The sequence below is a fragment of the Arvicola amphibius genome, chromosome 13, assembly GCF_903992535.2.
Source record: "Arvicola amphibius chromosome 13, mArvAmp1.2, whole genome shotgun sequence".
Lineage (NCBI taxonomy): Eukaryota > Metazoa > Chordata > Mammalia > Rodentia > Cricetidae > Arvicola > Arvicola amphibius.
The window spans coordinates 21,942,254-21,959,183 of NC_052059.1; the positions used below are offsets into that span (position 1 = coordinate 21,942,254).

Genomic DNA, 16,930 nt, shown 5'->3' on the forward strand with positions numbered 1-16,930 from the left:
GCTAGGATCTTTTACATAGAAAGCAGACTCTTTCTTCAAATTCTTGATGATTTCAATCCATTCCCTAATCTACAATTCTCTGAAAGAAAAGTACATGAAGCAAGGTAGCACTTAGAGTATTATTCAAATGCCTATGAACTAATAATACACTTGCAATATTTTTTTGCCATCCTCATTTGTAACAAATGACCTAACAATTTTGAAAACATGACACAAGCTATTTTCTCATAGCACTTTCGAAGGATGGAATGAATTTTGCCCACGAAAGTGAAGGTAATAAACCCTGGTACCAGAAAGTTTTCACTGTTAGCGCATGTATATGAAAGTAGAATATTAGATAATAAAAATACATAGTCATATGTTAGATAATTCATATTTGACTTATTTATTTTGCAAGAGTTGATTCGGCAGATTTGAGCTACGACAAACCGTCAATTCAACTCTTGCATTAAGAGACATGTATTTTTCATGATATCCTTTATATGGCAATATCTTGGATATCAGGCCTTTCAAGTAATCAAAGTGCATTGAATAGAGTCATAAACAAGAGCAGCAATAATTTATTCTCATTGTAAGCTTTTCCATCTGACGCATAGATATTCTTTGTGATATTGAAGAGGGTAATGCATTCTTATTTTGATGAAAGGAAAATAAAAATTATACTTATTCTTTAAACTTGGCAACGAAAGGAATCACTCTTCCACAACAGTGTTCTGAATTACCAAAACAAATGTACATGTTACCGAAAAGAAACAGTCCTATATTGTGTTTAGACTTCTTAATACACAAAGCAACGAATAACAGACTCAACAAATGTCAGCCTCGAGCTATAACGCTTTGTAAATTTTCAACTGAGCCCTGAACTCATCAAGAATGAAACAAAAACGAGATCTGTAAAACGTGCCTGATAAATGGGAAGCCTTCACAAAGCCACTGCATTCTTGACGAGAAGATAGGACATTAGGCAAGATTTAAACAAGAATTTCATTTTAATATATTTATAACTACAAATACGTTGCTGAAATGGAGTAAGGTCTGTCTCATGATAGTAGAGGTTTGGTATTAAAGATTTTAATTGAATATCTTAGGGAATATCTGTGTACAAGTGTAAATGGTCTCAAAATGATTTAGAGAACTGGGCGGTGGTGGTGCATGCCTTTAATCCCAGCACTCGGGAGGCAGAGGCAGGCGGATCTCTGAGTTCGAGGCCAGCCTGGTCTACAAGAGCTAGTTCCAGGACAGGCTCCAGAAACTACAGGGAAACTCTGTCTCGAAAAACCAAAAAAAAAAAAAAAAATGATTTAGAGAGAGTTTCTATGGCAAGAAAGTGAAATTTCAGTTGGAGTTGTTTGACATAAGGTGAATGAATTCCTGAAGTTCTCTCGACTCCTATGCTCTCACGCTTTTTCATTCCCAATGTAATGATCTACTTGGTGACATAGATTAATTTTATGCACACCACAATTACTAGTGCTAGGAAAATGAGGCAATACCAACAGTGACAACAAACCCAAGTTTTTAATTTTAATGGAAATAATAGACTACAATGTGGCCCAGGGCAGAATTTCAGAGTGGGCATGCAATCAACATGTATCAGTATTTATCTTCTTACTAAATATATGTGCATCTATTATCAGATGCTTTAAATGTTTCCTTGTAAACTTCTGTGTTTATTTCCTAATACTATGAAGAATTTGGGTAACCTAGTAGAATTTATATGTGCTGAAAACAAACTGGAACTTCCTTAGATTAAAAGTCTAAAGTGCTGTGGTATTTCCTGCATTTCTTCATTCCTAGAGTCACAATTTCTAAGATGTAAAACTGCCCATTAGCAGTGCACATGTCTGTGAGAGCACATTTGTACTTCTTTTCAGTGGTCTCTACTTTAGCAAGCATTTAGTGTCTTACATTTGTTATTATTTATGGCCGGTTTATTGAATTTCCGAGATTACTTTGCAAAACATGGAGTATGTTCCACTAGAAAACACACAGTATATAAACAATGGCAAAATGATAAGACACCAGATATCACCAAGCTCAACATCAGTTAAATATCCAGACTGAACTTAGCCTTCTGTGTACAGTTAATAGCGTGTTTCTTTTTCAATCTAGTGTCCTTTTAAATGGTTTTAATAGACATTTTCGCTGCCTTCTTTGTTGATTATTCATTGTTCACTAACCCTTAGAATATACATAAATTTAATTGATGTCAGCACGGTCTCCTGAGATAAGGTTAGGTTTATAAGAAGCACGATGAATTTATAAAATTGCCAATGGCTATAAACCACTTTAAAACAAAAATGTTCTCTTTATATGGGGACTCAGTTTTGTTTTTCTTTTGCAATTGCACTCAGAAAGTATAGAATAAAGCTTGTGGTAGAATGCTGTACAGCAGCCTGGGACAGGCCGGTAATCTGTTACAGTGCAAAGTAGTCTGATATACTCGGTATTGTCCTGAGACAGCATCAGTCTGTCAGTATAAAGATGAATATTTTTGTTTTAGGTAATTTTATATTATCAACCCTCAGAACATTTTATTTAGTTTTGTTTGCCATAATCAAGGAACTATTCTTTTGTGAGGCATGAAATTTGATCCTGAAATTTTCTAATGGGAATTATGACATGGAGATTGGGTTGGTGACTTTATGTCCTGGAGTAAAGCTCTCGATGCTGTCCTCTGTTCTAGAACAAAATGAGCTGAGGAATACTGATAGGACTATAACCTATAGGAGGGTTTTGTTTCTTGTAACACTAGCCATCAATTTTAATTCCCATAAGAGAAGGAGAATGCAACAATTGGGGATAATTTATCTAGATATTTAATTCCTGTCTTTCTGAGGCTACAGGAAAGTATGAGAGTGTGCTATATGGTCTTTAGCCTCTGCCAAGGCTCCATGGCTAAACTGTGGGTGCTAGAGGTATGTCTCACAGCCACAGACTTCTCAAAACGTGAGCCTGTGTTCTTTGCTAACCATTAGCTAGATGTGTTATCATTCCATTTACCCAGGAGATTAATCTACAGGGAAGTTTGCTAGATGACAGCCTAACTTTATCAGCTTGAAGAAGGGGAAATACCCAGCGACACAGTGGACATTAGAAACATGGAAGTCACTGTCTTCATAGAGCAAGTCTAGAAACTGACCTCTAATTTTTTTTATTCTAAACTTTTGTCATTTCAAACAAGTCATTAGGCACAAGCTACTCTTTAGGAAATGTGATCACCATAAGGGTGTTAAGGAGGTGACAGGGGCAATGTTGTCTACTTGAGAGGATGACAATAACAAGGCTGTATAGAAAAAATATTAAAGTTATTGGGTGGGAATAGAATTGGCAACATTTGATAGATTCAAAAACATATCTAACTGTGTGTGTGTGAACCAGATGTACCTGTCAGTTACTGATGTTCATCTCGTCCTTAGCTTGTAAACTTTACCCCACAAGCTCTCCTCCCTACAGTTTGCATCCAATTCAAATACTCTATTGATTTTTGTGTACTTCCTTATTTATGGTATTTATAGCACAGGGTTTTTAGTCTCTTTGCTAGTGTACTATCTATTAGGACTTCACCTCTCTGTACTGAACTCCCACCATAAATTCTCAAGTTGATAACAGAGGGGACCACCTTATGTAACAATGTATTTATAGTAGGTGATTGTTCTCACCAACATACTGGTCAAACAGCACTTGAGGGCTGCATTGGGTAACACATGAAGAAATGGTGTTCCTCTCATAAATACCACTTTTCTCAAAATAGTATATATTAGAGAAATCTTTCAGTAGAGGCTGCTTTTCCCTCTTCAAGCTTAGCACTCAATAAACATTTCAGTTTAGCTCTGTGTAAATATGTTAAGAAGCATTCAGAGGTTTGGGAATGCGTTCACTCACAATTACCTCCTTAAACAAATATAACCTTTATGAAAATTACCAAATTAGACATGTATAGAAAATAGAAAATGCTAAACATTTTGAAACGATGATTTCTTTCTTTCTTACAAACCGGAGAAAATAACAAGGCTCTGACAGGAGCTGCCTTTCTAATTACCGCCTTTGGTGATGCCCCCCCACCCAGAAATAACACATGAAGGTATTCTGAAAACACAATTTATTCACAGGAGTTTGCCTGTCTTTCGTAGCTCTGAAAAGATAAAAAGACTGGATTTGAAAAGTCCCGATTTCCGTTCTCTGTTCTATCTTATTTTAGCAAGCAAGGAAACACTTTTCTTCTGTGCTTTATTTTAATTAAGCACCCATTGTCCATCTATCATGCTACTTCAGATGGGTCCCACATGATGTGATCTCCCATCCCATTTCTTCATCTTTTTTCTGAGAGAGGAATGAAAGAACAGACAGTAATAAGAGATTTCATTGTGTTTCCGCTTGCTAGAGGTGGGAGGTCTCACCTCCAATCAAGACAATGTAACCTATGTGCAAAATACCCCAGTCTGGCTTGCTGGTACATTAACCAGCCTGATGGGTTCTAGTTTCTGACTAATGAGTGCTTAATTAGAATGTTCTCTCACACACAAATACTTTATCAAAGCTGACCTATTAATAATACACCTTTCCTTATTTATAGAGGATGCAAACTTCAAGTAGGTTGCTCTCTGATTTTTTTGTTGTTCTTTTATTTTGTTTGTTATAAAGGTTTAAAAGAATTCAAATATTTATTTTAAACATAGCTAATCAGAGGGGATATTTTTACAACAAATACACATTGGCATATGCAGTCCTAACTACAGAACCAGTAATAGAGGAAAGCAAACTTCATAAACTTTACAATTACAATTTGATCATTACAACATGATGGAACAGATCACAATCTAGCATATGTCCACACCCTAACACCTGAAACAGGTCTCTTTAAAGAACACTTTAAGAACATCACAAACCATTTATTTTCTATCTAAGGCTTAATAGGAATTTTGAGAAGTGTTATTACTAAGTAGACAAAATATTTAACATGGAGGTACTGCCCATATAAGTGAAACATTGTATGTGGCAGTAGAAAAATTACATCTCCATCTGGTTACCAATTACGAGCTGGTGTTACTGATATGTAGTTTTCTCTAATTGAAACAATCTAGTCTGGAAGTTTGACTGTCACTATAAATAATGGATAGAATTTTGGAGGATGCATATACTTAGTATGCTTAATGCATTTTGAAATAAAAACAGTAGGTAATATGTGTGCAGAAGTTTACCTATGATCCTAACAATGTTTTCTATATCAGTTAAAAATAATTTTTTAAACAAATTAAAACTTCTCTTATAAATCTAAACTTTCAAATGGACATTAAAACCTTGTGAAAATTGCCATGTATAAAGTTTCATGCATTATTAATATTTTAAATATCTGTGTTTTATCATTTTTTTAATCTGATTATGTTGAACGATTTGAGAGTAAGATATATCTTATAGTTCTTTGTTTGCAAAACTTGTCCATAGTGATTTCAGGGAGTGTTATTTTCCAATAGGATGTTCATATTCAGATACAGTCTACTTTTCAGGTTGTACAGATTATATTGACACAATACCTTTGTCTGACATCCAAATTCTACCTTTCTCATTTGACTCAATAATGTCCCTTTTTGCATTTTATTTCTACATTGAGGAATCCCAATTAGGGTCATATCTTATAGTAGGTTGCTATTTCTCTTCAGTCTTTTATTTAAAAAAAGAAAAAGAAAAGAAACTATCTTTTTTCATTATACATACCAATCCAAGTTCTCACTCTCCCCCTTCCTCCCATTCCCTCAACCAACCCTTCACCCCACCCCCATCCAATCCTTAGAGAAGGTAAGGCACATTGCTTAGGGGAGGCTTCAAGGCGCTCCCTACTATATCTAGGCTGATCATGGTATCTATCCAAAGAGAATAGGTTCCAAAAAAGCCAGTACATGTAGTAGGGATAAATCCTGGTGCCATTGCCAGTAGCCCCTCAGTCTGCCCCAGCCATAAAACTGTCAACCACAATCAGAGGGTCTAGTTTGGTCCTTTGTTCCTTACCTGACTGGCTGGAATTTGTTAGCTTTTATTAGCTCAGGTAGACTGTTTCAGTGGGTGTACCCATCATGGTCTTGACCTCTTTGCTCATATTCTCATTCCTCCCACTCTTCAGCTGGACTTTGGGAGCTCAGTCCAGTGCTCCCATGCAAAGAATGAATAAAGAAAATGTGGCACATTTACAAATTAAAGTACTACTCAGATGTAAAAGTCAATACCATCTTGAATTTTGTATGCAAATTAGATGGAATTAGAAAACACTATCTTGAGTGAGGTAACCCAGAAACAAAAGGATGAATATGGTATGTAATCACTCATAAGTGGATGCTAGCCATAAACAGAGGACATTGAGCCTATAGTTCATGAACCTAGAGACCCTAATTGAACCCTAAAAAAAACATATATAGATCCACCTGAAAAGTCCAAACAGACAAGATCACCTGTCAAAATTGGGAGCATGGGGTGGGTGGAGAAAGGAGGGTGTAAGAGGAAGAGAAGGGGAGAAGGGGAGAAGGGGAGAGGTAAGGAAAACTTGAGAAAATGGGATAGTCGAGAAGGAGGAAGGACAGAGATGAGAGCAAGGAAAGAGATACCTTGATTGAATAGTCATCATAGGGTTAGCAAGAAACCTGGCTCTAGAGAAATTATCAGGAATCCACAAAAATAACCCCAGATAAGACCCTAAGCAATAAAGGAGAGGGGACCCGATCGTGAATCGCCCTGTAGTCAGATTGATGAATATCTTAAATATCACCATAGAACCTTCATCCAGCAACTGAAGGAAACAGAGGCAGATAATCTCTTCAGTCTTTTTAATCTTGAACAGTTCCTTAGCCTTAATAATTAACATATGGCATGGATAGCTGTGGAGAATATGGTCCATTTTACTAGAATGTTTCTTATTTTGAATTTGATGCTCCTTCATCATTAGATTCAAATCTTTATCTCTTAGACACTATGAATGCAAAAGAACACGTTAAATTGTATTCTTTTGGGGTGTGACCTTTACATATATACAGTGCTGGTCTTCCTTTATTTTGTGCTATAAGTTTGGATTTCATACATTTTTAAACTCTTTTTTAGGTGATAAGCAATGACTGAGGTAATAGAAATATATATGATCTTAATGCATTTTATCTGCTCTAATTAGATTCCAACCAGAAATTCAGTAATTTTAAGCATTACATTAATTAATATAGTGAAGATGTTTAAGAGCAAAAGCAGTTTGAATCCTGTGATTGTAGTTATAATACTACTTAGTTTCTAATGGAGTTTTATATGGATTGGAAATCTGGTCTCTGTGAGTACAGACTAATCATTCATGCTATCATACTTTTTCAGAGTCTTCTTAAAATAGTAAACACCAAATGTAGAATTGACTCATCTGAACAAACAAATCGATAGAGAATTTTGTTATTGTTATTGTTATCATTATTATTTGTGCTTGGTTATGGTAATATGGCTCTAAGAACATCTATGATTACACAGAACTATAGAGAGAGATTCTTCTCAATTTCATAAATTAATTTTCATGTTTAGTAAGGAAGGATTATCTTTCCTTCGGAAGTAAATTCCTATTAGCCCACAGAGAGCGTAAACAGGCCTGAGAATGTAGTTCAGGCACAGAGCTTCCTCTGAAAGACAAGCTAACTTTAGGTGGCACTGGGACTTAGACTGAGTGTAATGGAAAGGTATGTTGCCCTGGGTAGAGTTGAGTAAATAATTTCAAGTTTTCTATGTCTAACATCTCCATGTGCAGACATTAAAATTTCTTCTCCACACATCTTGCAATTCAACATTTGTTGTTAGTGTACCTGTTTAGTTTCTCAATTAGAAAGGATGTTAACATCAGATCAGCCTGCCCCGTGAGGTTTCCTAAGTCTGGTTCCACCCACTTTTGAGGATCAAACTGTCAAAATTTTAATTTCTCCCCGGGCGGTGGTGGCGCACGCCTTTAATCCCAGCACTCGGGAGGCAGAGGCAGGCGGATCTCTGAGTTCGAGGCCAGCCTGGTCTACAAGAGCTAGTTCCAGGACAGGCTCTAGAAACTACAGGGAAACCCTGTCTCGAAAAACCAAAAAAAAAATTTTAATTTCTCCTTGCTATTTATGCTTATGTTTAGTCCCTTTATAGTAATGACAATTTCTCCTTCACTGTCTTTGTTTAAAGGTCATTTTCTTATCAGCCTATGAAGGCTTTTAATAGCCTTCTCTAACCTAGTCTGTGTCCTCTCCCTTGTGTTTTTTAATTTTCATTCTTGACCACCATCAAGAGCTACATTTGAGATTCTAGGGGTTAGCACAATGGTAGAGGGCACTGGAGAAGCTTTTTAGTGTGGAAAGCAGAACTGGCTGTTTCCTGTTGGATAGACAAACAGATAAATTGTGCAAGACCTTAGCTTTAGTGCCCCAATCTCCCTGAAAATAAATAATAAAGTAGTTTTCCTCATGCATTATTTCAAACTGGCTTAGTAATAAAACATGCAATTTATTTTTATTTCAACTAGGTGTACCATATTATTCTCTTAGATAATGCTTTATCTACTTCTTATACCAGTTTATTGAAATTAAACAGACATAATGTGCTACCTGAGAGTGCCTTTCTATCTGCTGTCACTAGAATAGCACCACCTGCTCATGGGAAAAACACATAAACAAGATTTAGGAATAGTTCTCCTCAAAAGTGATCCAATTCTTTGGGCTTCTGATTCTTCGGCTATAACCCTAAATTAAAACTTTAAAAATGGCAGCAACATTTTTCAGGTTTTACTTTTTAATTATATTGGAACATAGCGTCAGATATATTAGTATTCAAACATCTGGAAATCGCTTTCACTGTTGTTATCTGCATTTCATGAGAAGAAATTATGTTTACTCATGATCCTCCTATAAACTACTTTGTGCTGAACATCGGTCTCTCTTAAAATATTTCTCATGTTCAATGTAGACTTTGTGTCTCTGCTTCTTTGCTTTAGCGGTAGCAGAATGTTCTTACTCTAAATATAAAATTATGAAAAAAACAAGAAACAATATTTTCTTTAATTAGCCTCTTCCTTTGGGGGTTTTAGAAGAAGGGTTATGACTTGACAAAGATCCTTCCCATCTGTTCCTGTTTGTTTGCTTTTATTTTGACTTCCTTTCGTTGTCTTATCAAATATCACATGAATCATTAACATTTGTTTTCATCGCTTGTTTTGATTTCCTTTGCTTCACATGATTAAGACATTATGTTGAGACAAGGCTCACGCTAACATATTATATATTAACCTCATATTCTTTAGGCAAATATTAAACCTTCTAGATATAGGATTTTACATGTTTACTTTCTCCCATGTTAATATTCTTCTCCACTCTACAGTAGTAAAGAGTGTGTGCATACAACAGTTTTGTGGAAACTGCAACCTTCATTAGACTGCAGGTGTCAGGATGTGGGTTTTGAATACATAGGTTCTGTTTTTAATAAATTTCCTCCCTCGTAGGATATACAGTTTTAAAAACCTTTATGCAAAACATAGGTAAGAGTTCCTTGTAGATGCTTGTCGGGGATTTCTATTCAAAACTAAGAAACACATCCATCCCTACATTTTGTGATATTTTGCAACAGCATTTTCTCCTTGTACTGATATCCACCCAGTGGGGAATGATACTCTTGGTAAAACCTGATAAGGCAATTTGAAATTGTTGTCATTTGCATGTTATCTTGTTATAAAATTATGTTAAATAATGTGGCTAATAGACTCCTACCTCACTGACTTCATAAAACTTATTTTTATTCAATATATAATTTTTACATGTGGAATAAGCAGTAGTTTTCATTAGACATTATCAATAACTTCTAATAAATGTAATGACAAAACTTGAAGCCCAAAAGTTAAACTTACTTTGTGAGCACAAGACAAAGGTAGAATTTTTATAACATATTCTCCATTTCTCTTGTCTTTTTCATTAAAGCAAATATTCTATAAAACCCATAAACTTGAGTCTAATTTTATGATTTTCAACATTAATATTAAATTCTCAGATCATACTGAATGTGTACTTAATGTAAGATTGTTAGAAAGCTTGACTGGTTTTGGAAGGCTCTGAGTTCAATTTCAGAACAAAAAATGAAAGAAGACCTTAATTAAGTTCATGTTCTGTGATGATATTTAAAACATTTCTTCATCTTGTTATCTGTGGATCTAAATCTGCATCATAATAAGCAGCATACAAAAATTCACACCTGTGATGAACTATTCAGTGATCAAGACACTATCGTGTACCAAATTATGGCTGGAAGTATCAAATCACAATGAACTTTGAAACTATTAGGAATTTGTAATTTAAATAGTTTCACTCAATCCCTACTCCCAAAAGGTTTTAATTAGAGCAGACTTTTTAATTAAATACTCCCATGCACAAAGTTTAGCCTGATGATTTTTTTTTTTGTCATATCAACCTCCCGTACAAAAGCAAATATTCATTGTGTCAAAGGAAAACCAGGGCTTTCTAAAAAAAATTCCAACAAGAATCTGAGAACTCCATTTTGATTACCAGCTGTGCAGACTAAATGGAAGGCCTTGCCCTTGGAGCAGAGCAGCAAGGATGAGACTAGAACAGTGAGTGCACGCCGGATACTCTGAATTTATTCCAATATCTAGTTAAGGAAACGATGCATAATGGTGTGGACACAGACTTTGTGTTCCAGTTCACGGCACTGCCATTTGTTTTCCTGTGAGAATGTCTGAGGCGCTAGCTTCCTCAAGAATCCCATCCATATTTAGGCAAAAGAGTAAGAATACTTTATTTTTGAGATACAGAGCAGTACAGACTTAATACTTTTATCAATTCTTTAGAGTTTCATTTTATTGATAAAATGTATTTTTCTCATACTCGTCCTCACTCCTGCCCTAACTCATCCTAAGTCCAATCCTAGATCCCCAAATGGCTCCCAAATCCCTATCTTCCACATTTTTAAAATAACATACCTAGTCCTATCTGTGTTAATATTATCATCGGTGTGTGGTCATACACTAGAGCACAGGGCCGCCTACCAGGTGTTATAAAAAATGATAAAAACTTCATCTCCTTCCCCCAGAAGCCTTTAACTCTCAGTATCTCCTAGTGGGATGGGAGACTTTTGATGCCCTCCTGACTCTGCTAGAATGTTGACTTACGCAGACCTTGAACAGCCAATCGCAGCTGCTGTGAGTTTGTTAGCTGAGTGGTGCTTTTATTTTAAGAAGACGATTTGGTCCTCCAGTCACACTTGGTTTTTAAAACTGTTCTCTTTGGTTGTTCAGCTGGTCCTTTACCTCCAAGGTGATGTAAATGTCACAGACACATATTATCAGCACTTTCCTCAGTTGTGTGTTTTGATGTAAATGTCACAGACACATATTATCAGCACTTTCCTCAGTTGTGTGTTTTGGTATTAAACACTGACCATTCTGGCAAGTAATTTTGATGAGATCTGAGAGCATCACTAATCTCTGGATCTAGAGGCATGAGTTTAGAGGACAGTATGATGCTATGTCCATTTGCCAAAATAGTAAAAGTAAATTTATACTCGGGGCTTACAAGTCATGAGTTCTTGGGTTCTTGGTCAGCTTTACATTATCAAAGATACACTTCCTCCTGTGGAACAGATTCTAAATCAAACCAGAAAGCAGTTGTTAAGCCCCGTACATTTGTGCCTCTGTTGTTACTTTTGGAGAATATTTTGCCACGCAGGTCATGACAACTTTTATTCCTCCAGCTTCCTTGCATTGACCTGCTAGTGTTATGAAGGATGGTTTCTGATCAGGGCAACTTAATTTTGCCATGCAGTGTGTGAAGCAAGAGGGTCTTACCGTGAGAATATGGTGGGCAACCAAGAACAACAACCATAGCCAACATTGTTCAGGGGATCTCCAGGACAGCCTTGACCAACAGAACAAGAGGAAGTTCCCAAATATGGCATTGGAATTTTAGCTTGTCTACTCCTGACTTCTTTTTTTTTTCTGATACCAAAGGCCCCTCTTTTTTAGCACCATTTAGACTTAAATATACTGCAGTCAATGGCCAACAGGTGAAAATCCCATCCTCTGATGCTCTAAGCTAGGCACAGCTTCTAGTAACTTCAATGAGAAGGTTCTAGCAGGAAAGAGCAGCGGAAGGCCAGGACTCATTAGTCCCAACATCCAGCTGAAGGCTGACTTCTAAGAGGAACAATATTCCTCCTATAGGAAAATTAAAATCTGGTGTGTGTGTGTGTGAGAGAGAGGGGGGGGGGAGGGATTATGTTCGTACATGTTATTAATGTCAGTTTTGCTAACTAACCCTTTCTGCTATCCTACTCTCTCTTCCATCTCCAGACTTAATAACCTTTGTTATTTTTAAAAAGAAAAATGTTGGTGTGGTATTTGTTGAAGGCTATCTAGTCAGGGTGTGGGAAGGAAATATGGTGAAAATAGGCAATATACTAATTACCTTTAACACATATTGTTTCTTCAAAAGTGTAACATTTGGCTTGGTGAGATGACTCAGTGTATAAGGGCACTTGCCTGATGATCTGAACTCATTTCCCTAAACAGAGATGATGGAGGGAGAAACCTGATGCTGGCATCATTGTCCACTGACAACCCCCGCACCACACATACAGATGCATGGTAGACTGTACACACAAACCCACATGCACACACACACACACACACACATAGTAAACAAATGTTTTAAGTATTCTAGGAAGGTTAACATTTGTCATCTCAAAACATTTAAGGCAAGCACTTTAATAAATCATTCTGCTTCTAATATTGGCCAGAACAGTGAAATGGCTGTTTTTTTCATGGGACTTACCAGTTTGGAGGTTCACAATCAATTTTTAGGGCTGTTTCTATTTCTTGTAAATTGGACACTTTTCACATACCTACACTGGTATTTATTATTCAAAGTTTGAAAATGATTTTTCCAAGCATTGTAACCTCTCTTGTAGCTGGGCATACTTGAAATTCTGTCGTATTTTATATACATCTGAAGGTTAGATTAAACACAGAGGGGACAGGTTAGAGTGTAACACATCCAAAAAAATGGACTGATGTTATGTGTGTGTTTTGTATTGGGAAATTAATTCCCCGTTTCTTATTTCTGTTACATTCAAATAGTTTATACAATATGTCCAAGTTTTCATTACTTTTTATTTCCCACAAAATCATGCCTTAAGCTTGGTAATATACTTATTATTTAAAGTTTATTTGTTCAGTTTATCTCAGTGCAGTGAAGAAAAGCTCTGCTTTATTGGTGACCCTAAAACAGCAGTGGTGGTCCTCAAATAAGCAGTAGCACAAGCACACAGTGGCCACATCACCTAGAATATTTAGCAACACCGCTGGAGAGAGAGAGGGATTCAGCTTTCGTGATGGAGATACACCTGAGTGCATTCCCAGAAAATTTGGTTCTGCAATCTTGGTGGAAGTAATTGTCATTCAACAGAAAGTCACTAGCTTTGCATATCAGTAATGCACATACACACAAACTCTTATCTATTTCCTGAGTGGTCTGGAACTGATATCATTGTAGCAAATATATATTTATGAGAACTAAGACGGCTGTACCCTCCTTGATCCTATGAACTCATGTAATTATGAAATTAATTTTGAGAATATGTGAAAACTGTTATGTCCTAAGCAAGTGGAAGTAAGACAAAAGCCAGAATTCCACACCTAATTTTGTATTTCTTATATCCACATTTGTCCCTAAAGTGCCATATCATTAATTATTTTTATCATTTGTTTTAGATGGAAGACTGTATTTGAAAACTACCGTCATGTACTGAATCTTTCCTGTTGAAGAAATTCATCCTTTCATAGAGAACTCCGGAGTCAGACATTCATCACTGGAAAGTTCAGGAAAACAACAAAACAAAACAAAACAAAAAGTCCATATAAAGGAACTTCTATTTTGTGTGGTAGTGCTCTTTAACATTTAAGTATTCCACAAAAGCAGAAAAGTTTCCGCCATTGCTTTTCCACCTGTGGCTCATACCAGAGACTGAGAACATTTATAAATGTACACATCTCAACCTTCCTACAGTTAATAACTCAGCTGTGCTGCTGGACACGTGTAGACAGAGATAATGATGGGTCTTAAAAATGCCTAGCTTTGATTTGTTTTCTTTTTGTTCTTAACGGAATGAACCATTTCTCCTCTTCTGAAAATTATGTAACTGAGCGCATCAACAGACTGTTGCAGTGTTCACCCAGACTTATAGACCTGTGTCTCACAGAAACCAGCAAGAAAATACGGGATGAACCTGTAAGGGGCATCGAGGATGCTGGTGGGGAATGAGAGAAGTGAAAGTATTCTGTTAGGTTCGATTTTAAACTCTGTAATTGTGGATTTTCTCCTGAAGACTTTTTTCATATACTTTCTGAAAGACCAACAAATGTGTGTTAACAACTCAATGGAATTACATTTTGCATATCTGAAACAGAAGCATTGAATATAAGCCAAAAGGTTTCCCTGATGGTCTCTTTTTCTTAAAGATAAAAAAAAATATAAATATATATATAAATATAACATGTTTTCATTCCAAACTGGTAGTGGTATATAGGATTACAAATAATAACGTTGCTTCTTACTCAAACTGTTGGTCACATGTACAGTATATAAACATAAAACTCACAGGAAGGTATTATGTATGCAGTAGTATACTAGCGTTTAGGCAATGAAAATTTTAGAAAATACGTTTTGTCACCCTGTGGGTCAGAAAGATGTCTTTCTGGTTTTAACGCATGCAGGCATGTAAATATTTGTCTGGAGTCACAGTATTAATGAATGAGATCTTATGAATCTGGTGACATCAGAACTCTGTGTCAGTCACTTTTATTTGTATATTGATCCCTAGTGAGTGCCCCAAACTGCACTACAGAGGAGGACTTGTGACTGACCAGTAAATCAAAACACCAGAGATATTTTTATATGTTAATGTCATAATATGTTAATGTTGCTGAAAAACAAAACTTAACAAGCCCTTGGTGTATTGGTCCAATACCACATAGCCCCGAGCAATGAAGTTAAACTGTGCCGTGCTTCCCGCCCTGTTCAGAGGGAAGGGTGGCTATGTGTTATTTTTACTGTCTTTTTGAAAGTTACAGTATGTGTTTTCATATTTGTGCATATAACTGGAAGTAAAGCTGCAAACAGTGCTATTACACGCTGACGTTCCCTTTGTTTTTACACAATAGGAGTGACACTTGTAAAGACTTACACGAGTCAGTGCAGTTGCTGTCCATTTTATGATTTTCTCTGCCATCCTAAAATTTTATAAAATAACGTTTCTATTCCCATAAAGCAAGTAATAAGTCTAAGCAAGCTAGTTTCAATGTGTAAAGATAGTTCTGATTGGGTAATCATTATCTGGATAAGAAAAATTTTCCCATTATGGATACTGTGTCACTAAGCTCCTGTACTTTTTAGGTCTTCCTTGCAGTTCTGAAACGTAACGAACTCTTGGCTGTAACTTGCTATTAACCGGTTAAGTCCATTTTTAAAATACAACGAAGGGTTATGTGTACAGTTCTTCTTTTAGCTTGCTTTGAAAGGGAGTGATATTTTAATTTAAAATGTTGTTAGTAACTGCTTTATAGAAACTTGGTTTGCTGAGCATACTTCTTCCATGATCATGTTTTCTTGTTTAAGGAAAAGAGAGTCTTTTCCTACTTACAGATATATTTTGTTTGTTTTTCCTTGTATACAGTCTTTCAAAAGTTACAACACTTAAAATTGGATGGACTTGTGTCAAAATTTGGAGTCATACATTAGCAGACTTTTTTTTAAGCCTACAATTTACATAGGCAGCAGAGCTGGTCACAGCTCTGTTCCTGGTGTAGAGTCACCTGTTAAGTGGGGGTTCACCATTTTGAAATGCATACGTGAAAGACCTCTGAGAATGCTTTAGTGTTTGGTTCAACAGAAAGAAAATATTAGAACGGAAGAAAAATGCTGTCCGCTGTATGTTGAGACTCTTATTAACCTGTTGTAAATAATACAATTCACACAATGTTATTGTAAGTTTGTAACTTAATTTTCCCCTTTTCAGTTAAACAGGTTTGTTTAGAACCTTGTGTTTTGGTGTAAGCAAGTAAAATTGTGTCCATTTTATGGTCTCCATGCCTTTGTAATCTTACAAATATTAACGTCTAGTTGTTCTATATTATAACCATATTTGCGCTCTATGCAAGCCCTTGGAACAGAACATACTCATCTTCATGTAGGACCTATGAAAATTGTCTATTTTTATCTATATATTTAAAGTTTTCTAAAAATGATAAAAGGTTATTACGAATTTTGTTGTACAAAATCTGTACAAAAATCTGTTTTTACATCATAATGCAAGAATTGGAAATTTTTCTATGGTAGCCTAGTTATTTGAGCCTGGTTTCAATGTGAGAACCACGTTTACTGTTATTGTATTTAATTTTCTTTTTCTTTTCAACAATCTCCTAATAAAAATGTCTGAAATCGCCTTGTGACTTTATTTACCGTTTGTCTTTATTAGAGTCTCCGAAATGCGTTGCATCAAAGGAATATTTACTTTGTAATGGGAGGCGTCTAAAAACAACATAAGTCAGCTCTCTGCAATGCTCAGGGAGCAATGCTCAATGATTTTATTTAACATGCAACTGCTTCTATCTCTAATATGAATTACTGTGGTGAAAACCATCATAAAAGCACACTCTGTAGTTATTGTTTAACAAGCAGATTTTCCATATTTTGTTTCTTGCCAGCTAAGCAAACTGCCCACATATACATGATTTATTTATGTACATTTCTCAGTTTATGAAGCTGTTATTTGTACCTTTTTTCCTTTATCTTCTTATATTCCCAGGATTCTTATTTCACAAAGCTTTGTGCTGAATAATGTAAAGGAGACATGTTGATGGAACAAAATATATAATTCCCATATCTGT

General features: G+C 35.9%; 1 protein-coding gene across 1 annotated transcript in view; it reads left to right on the top strand.

Moving 5' to 3' along the window:
• Dach1 (dachshund family transcription factor 1) overlaps positions 1 to 13,873 on the top strand; it is a 364,433-nt gene extending 350,560 nt beyond the window's left edge. Inside the window, exon 12 of the mRNA XM_038310234.1 lies at positions 13,757 to 13,873. Within this exon, the coding sequence (XP_038166162.1) occupies positions 13,757 to 13,794 (38 nt within the window). The 3' untranslated portion in view covers positions 13,795 to 13,873. The remainder of the gene's footprint in view (positions 1 to 13,756) is intronic.
• The last annotated feature ends 3,057 nt before the right edge of the window (positions 13,874 to 16,930 follow it).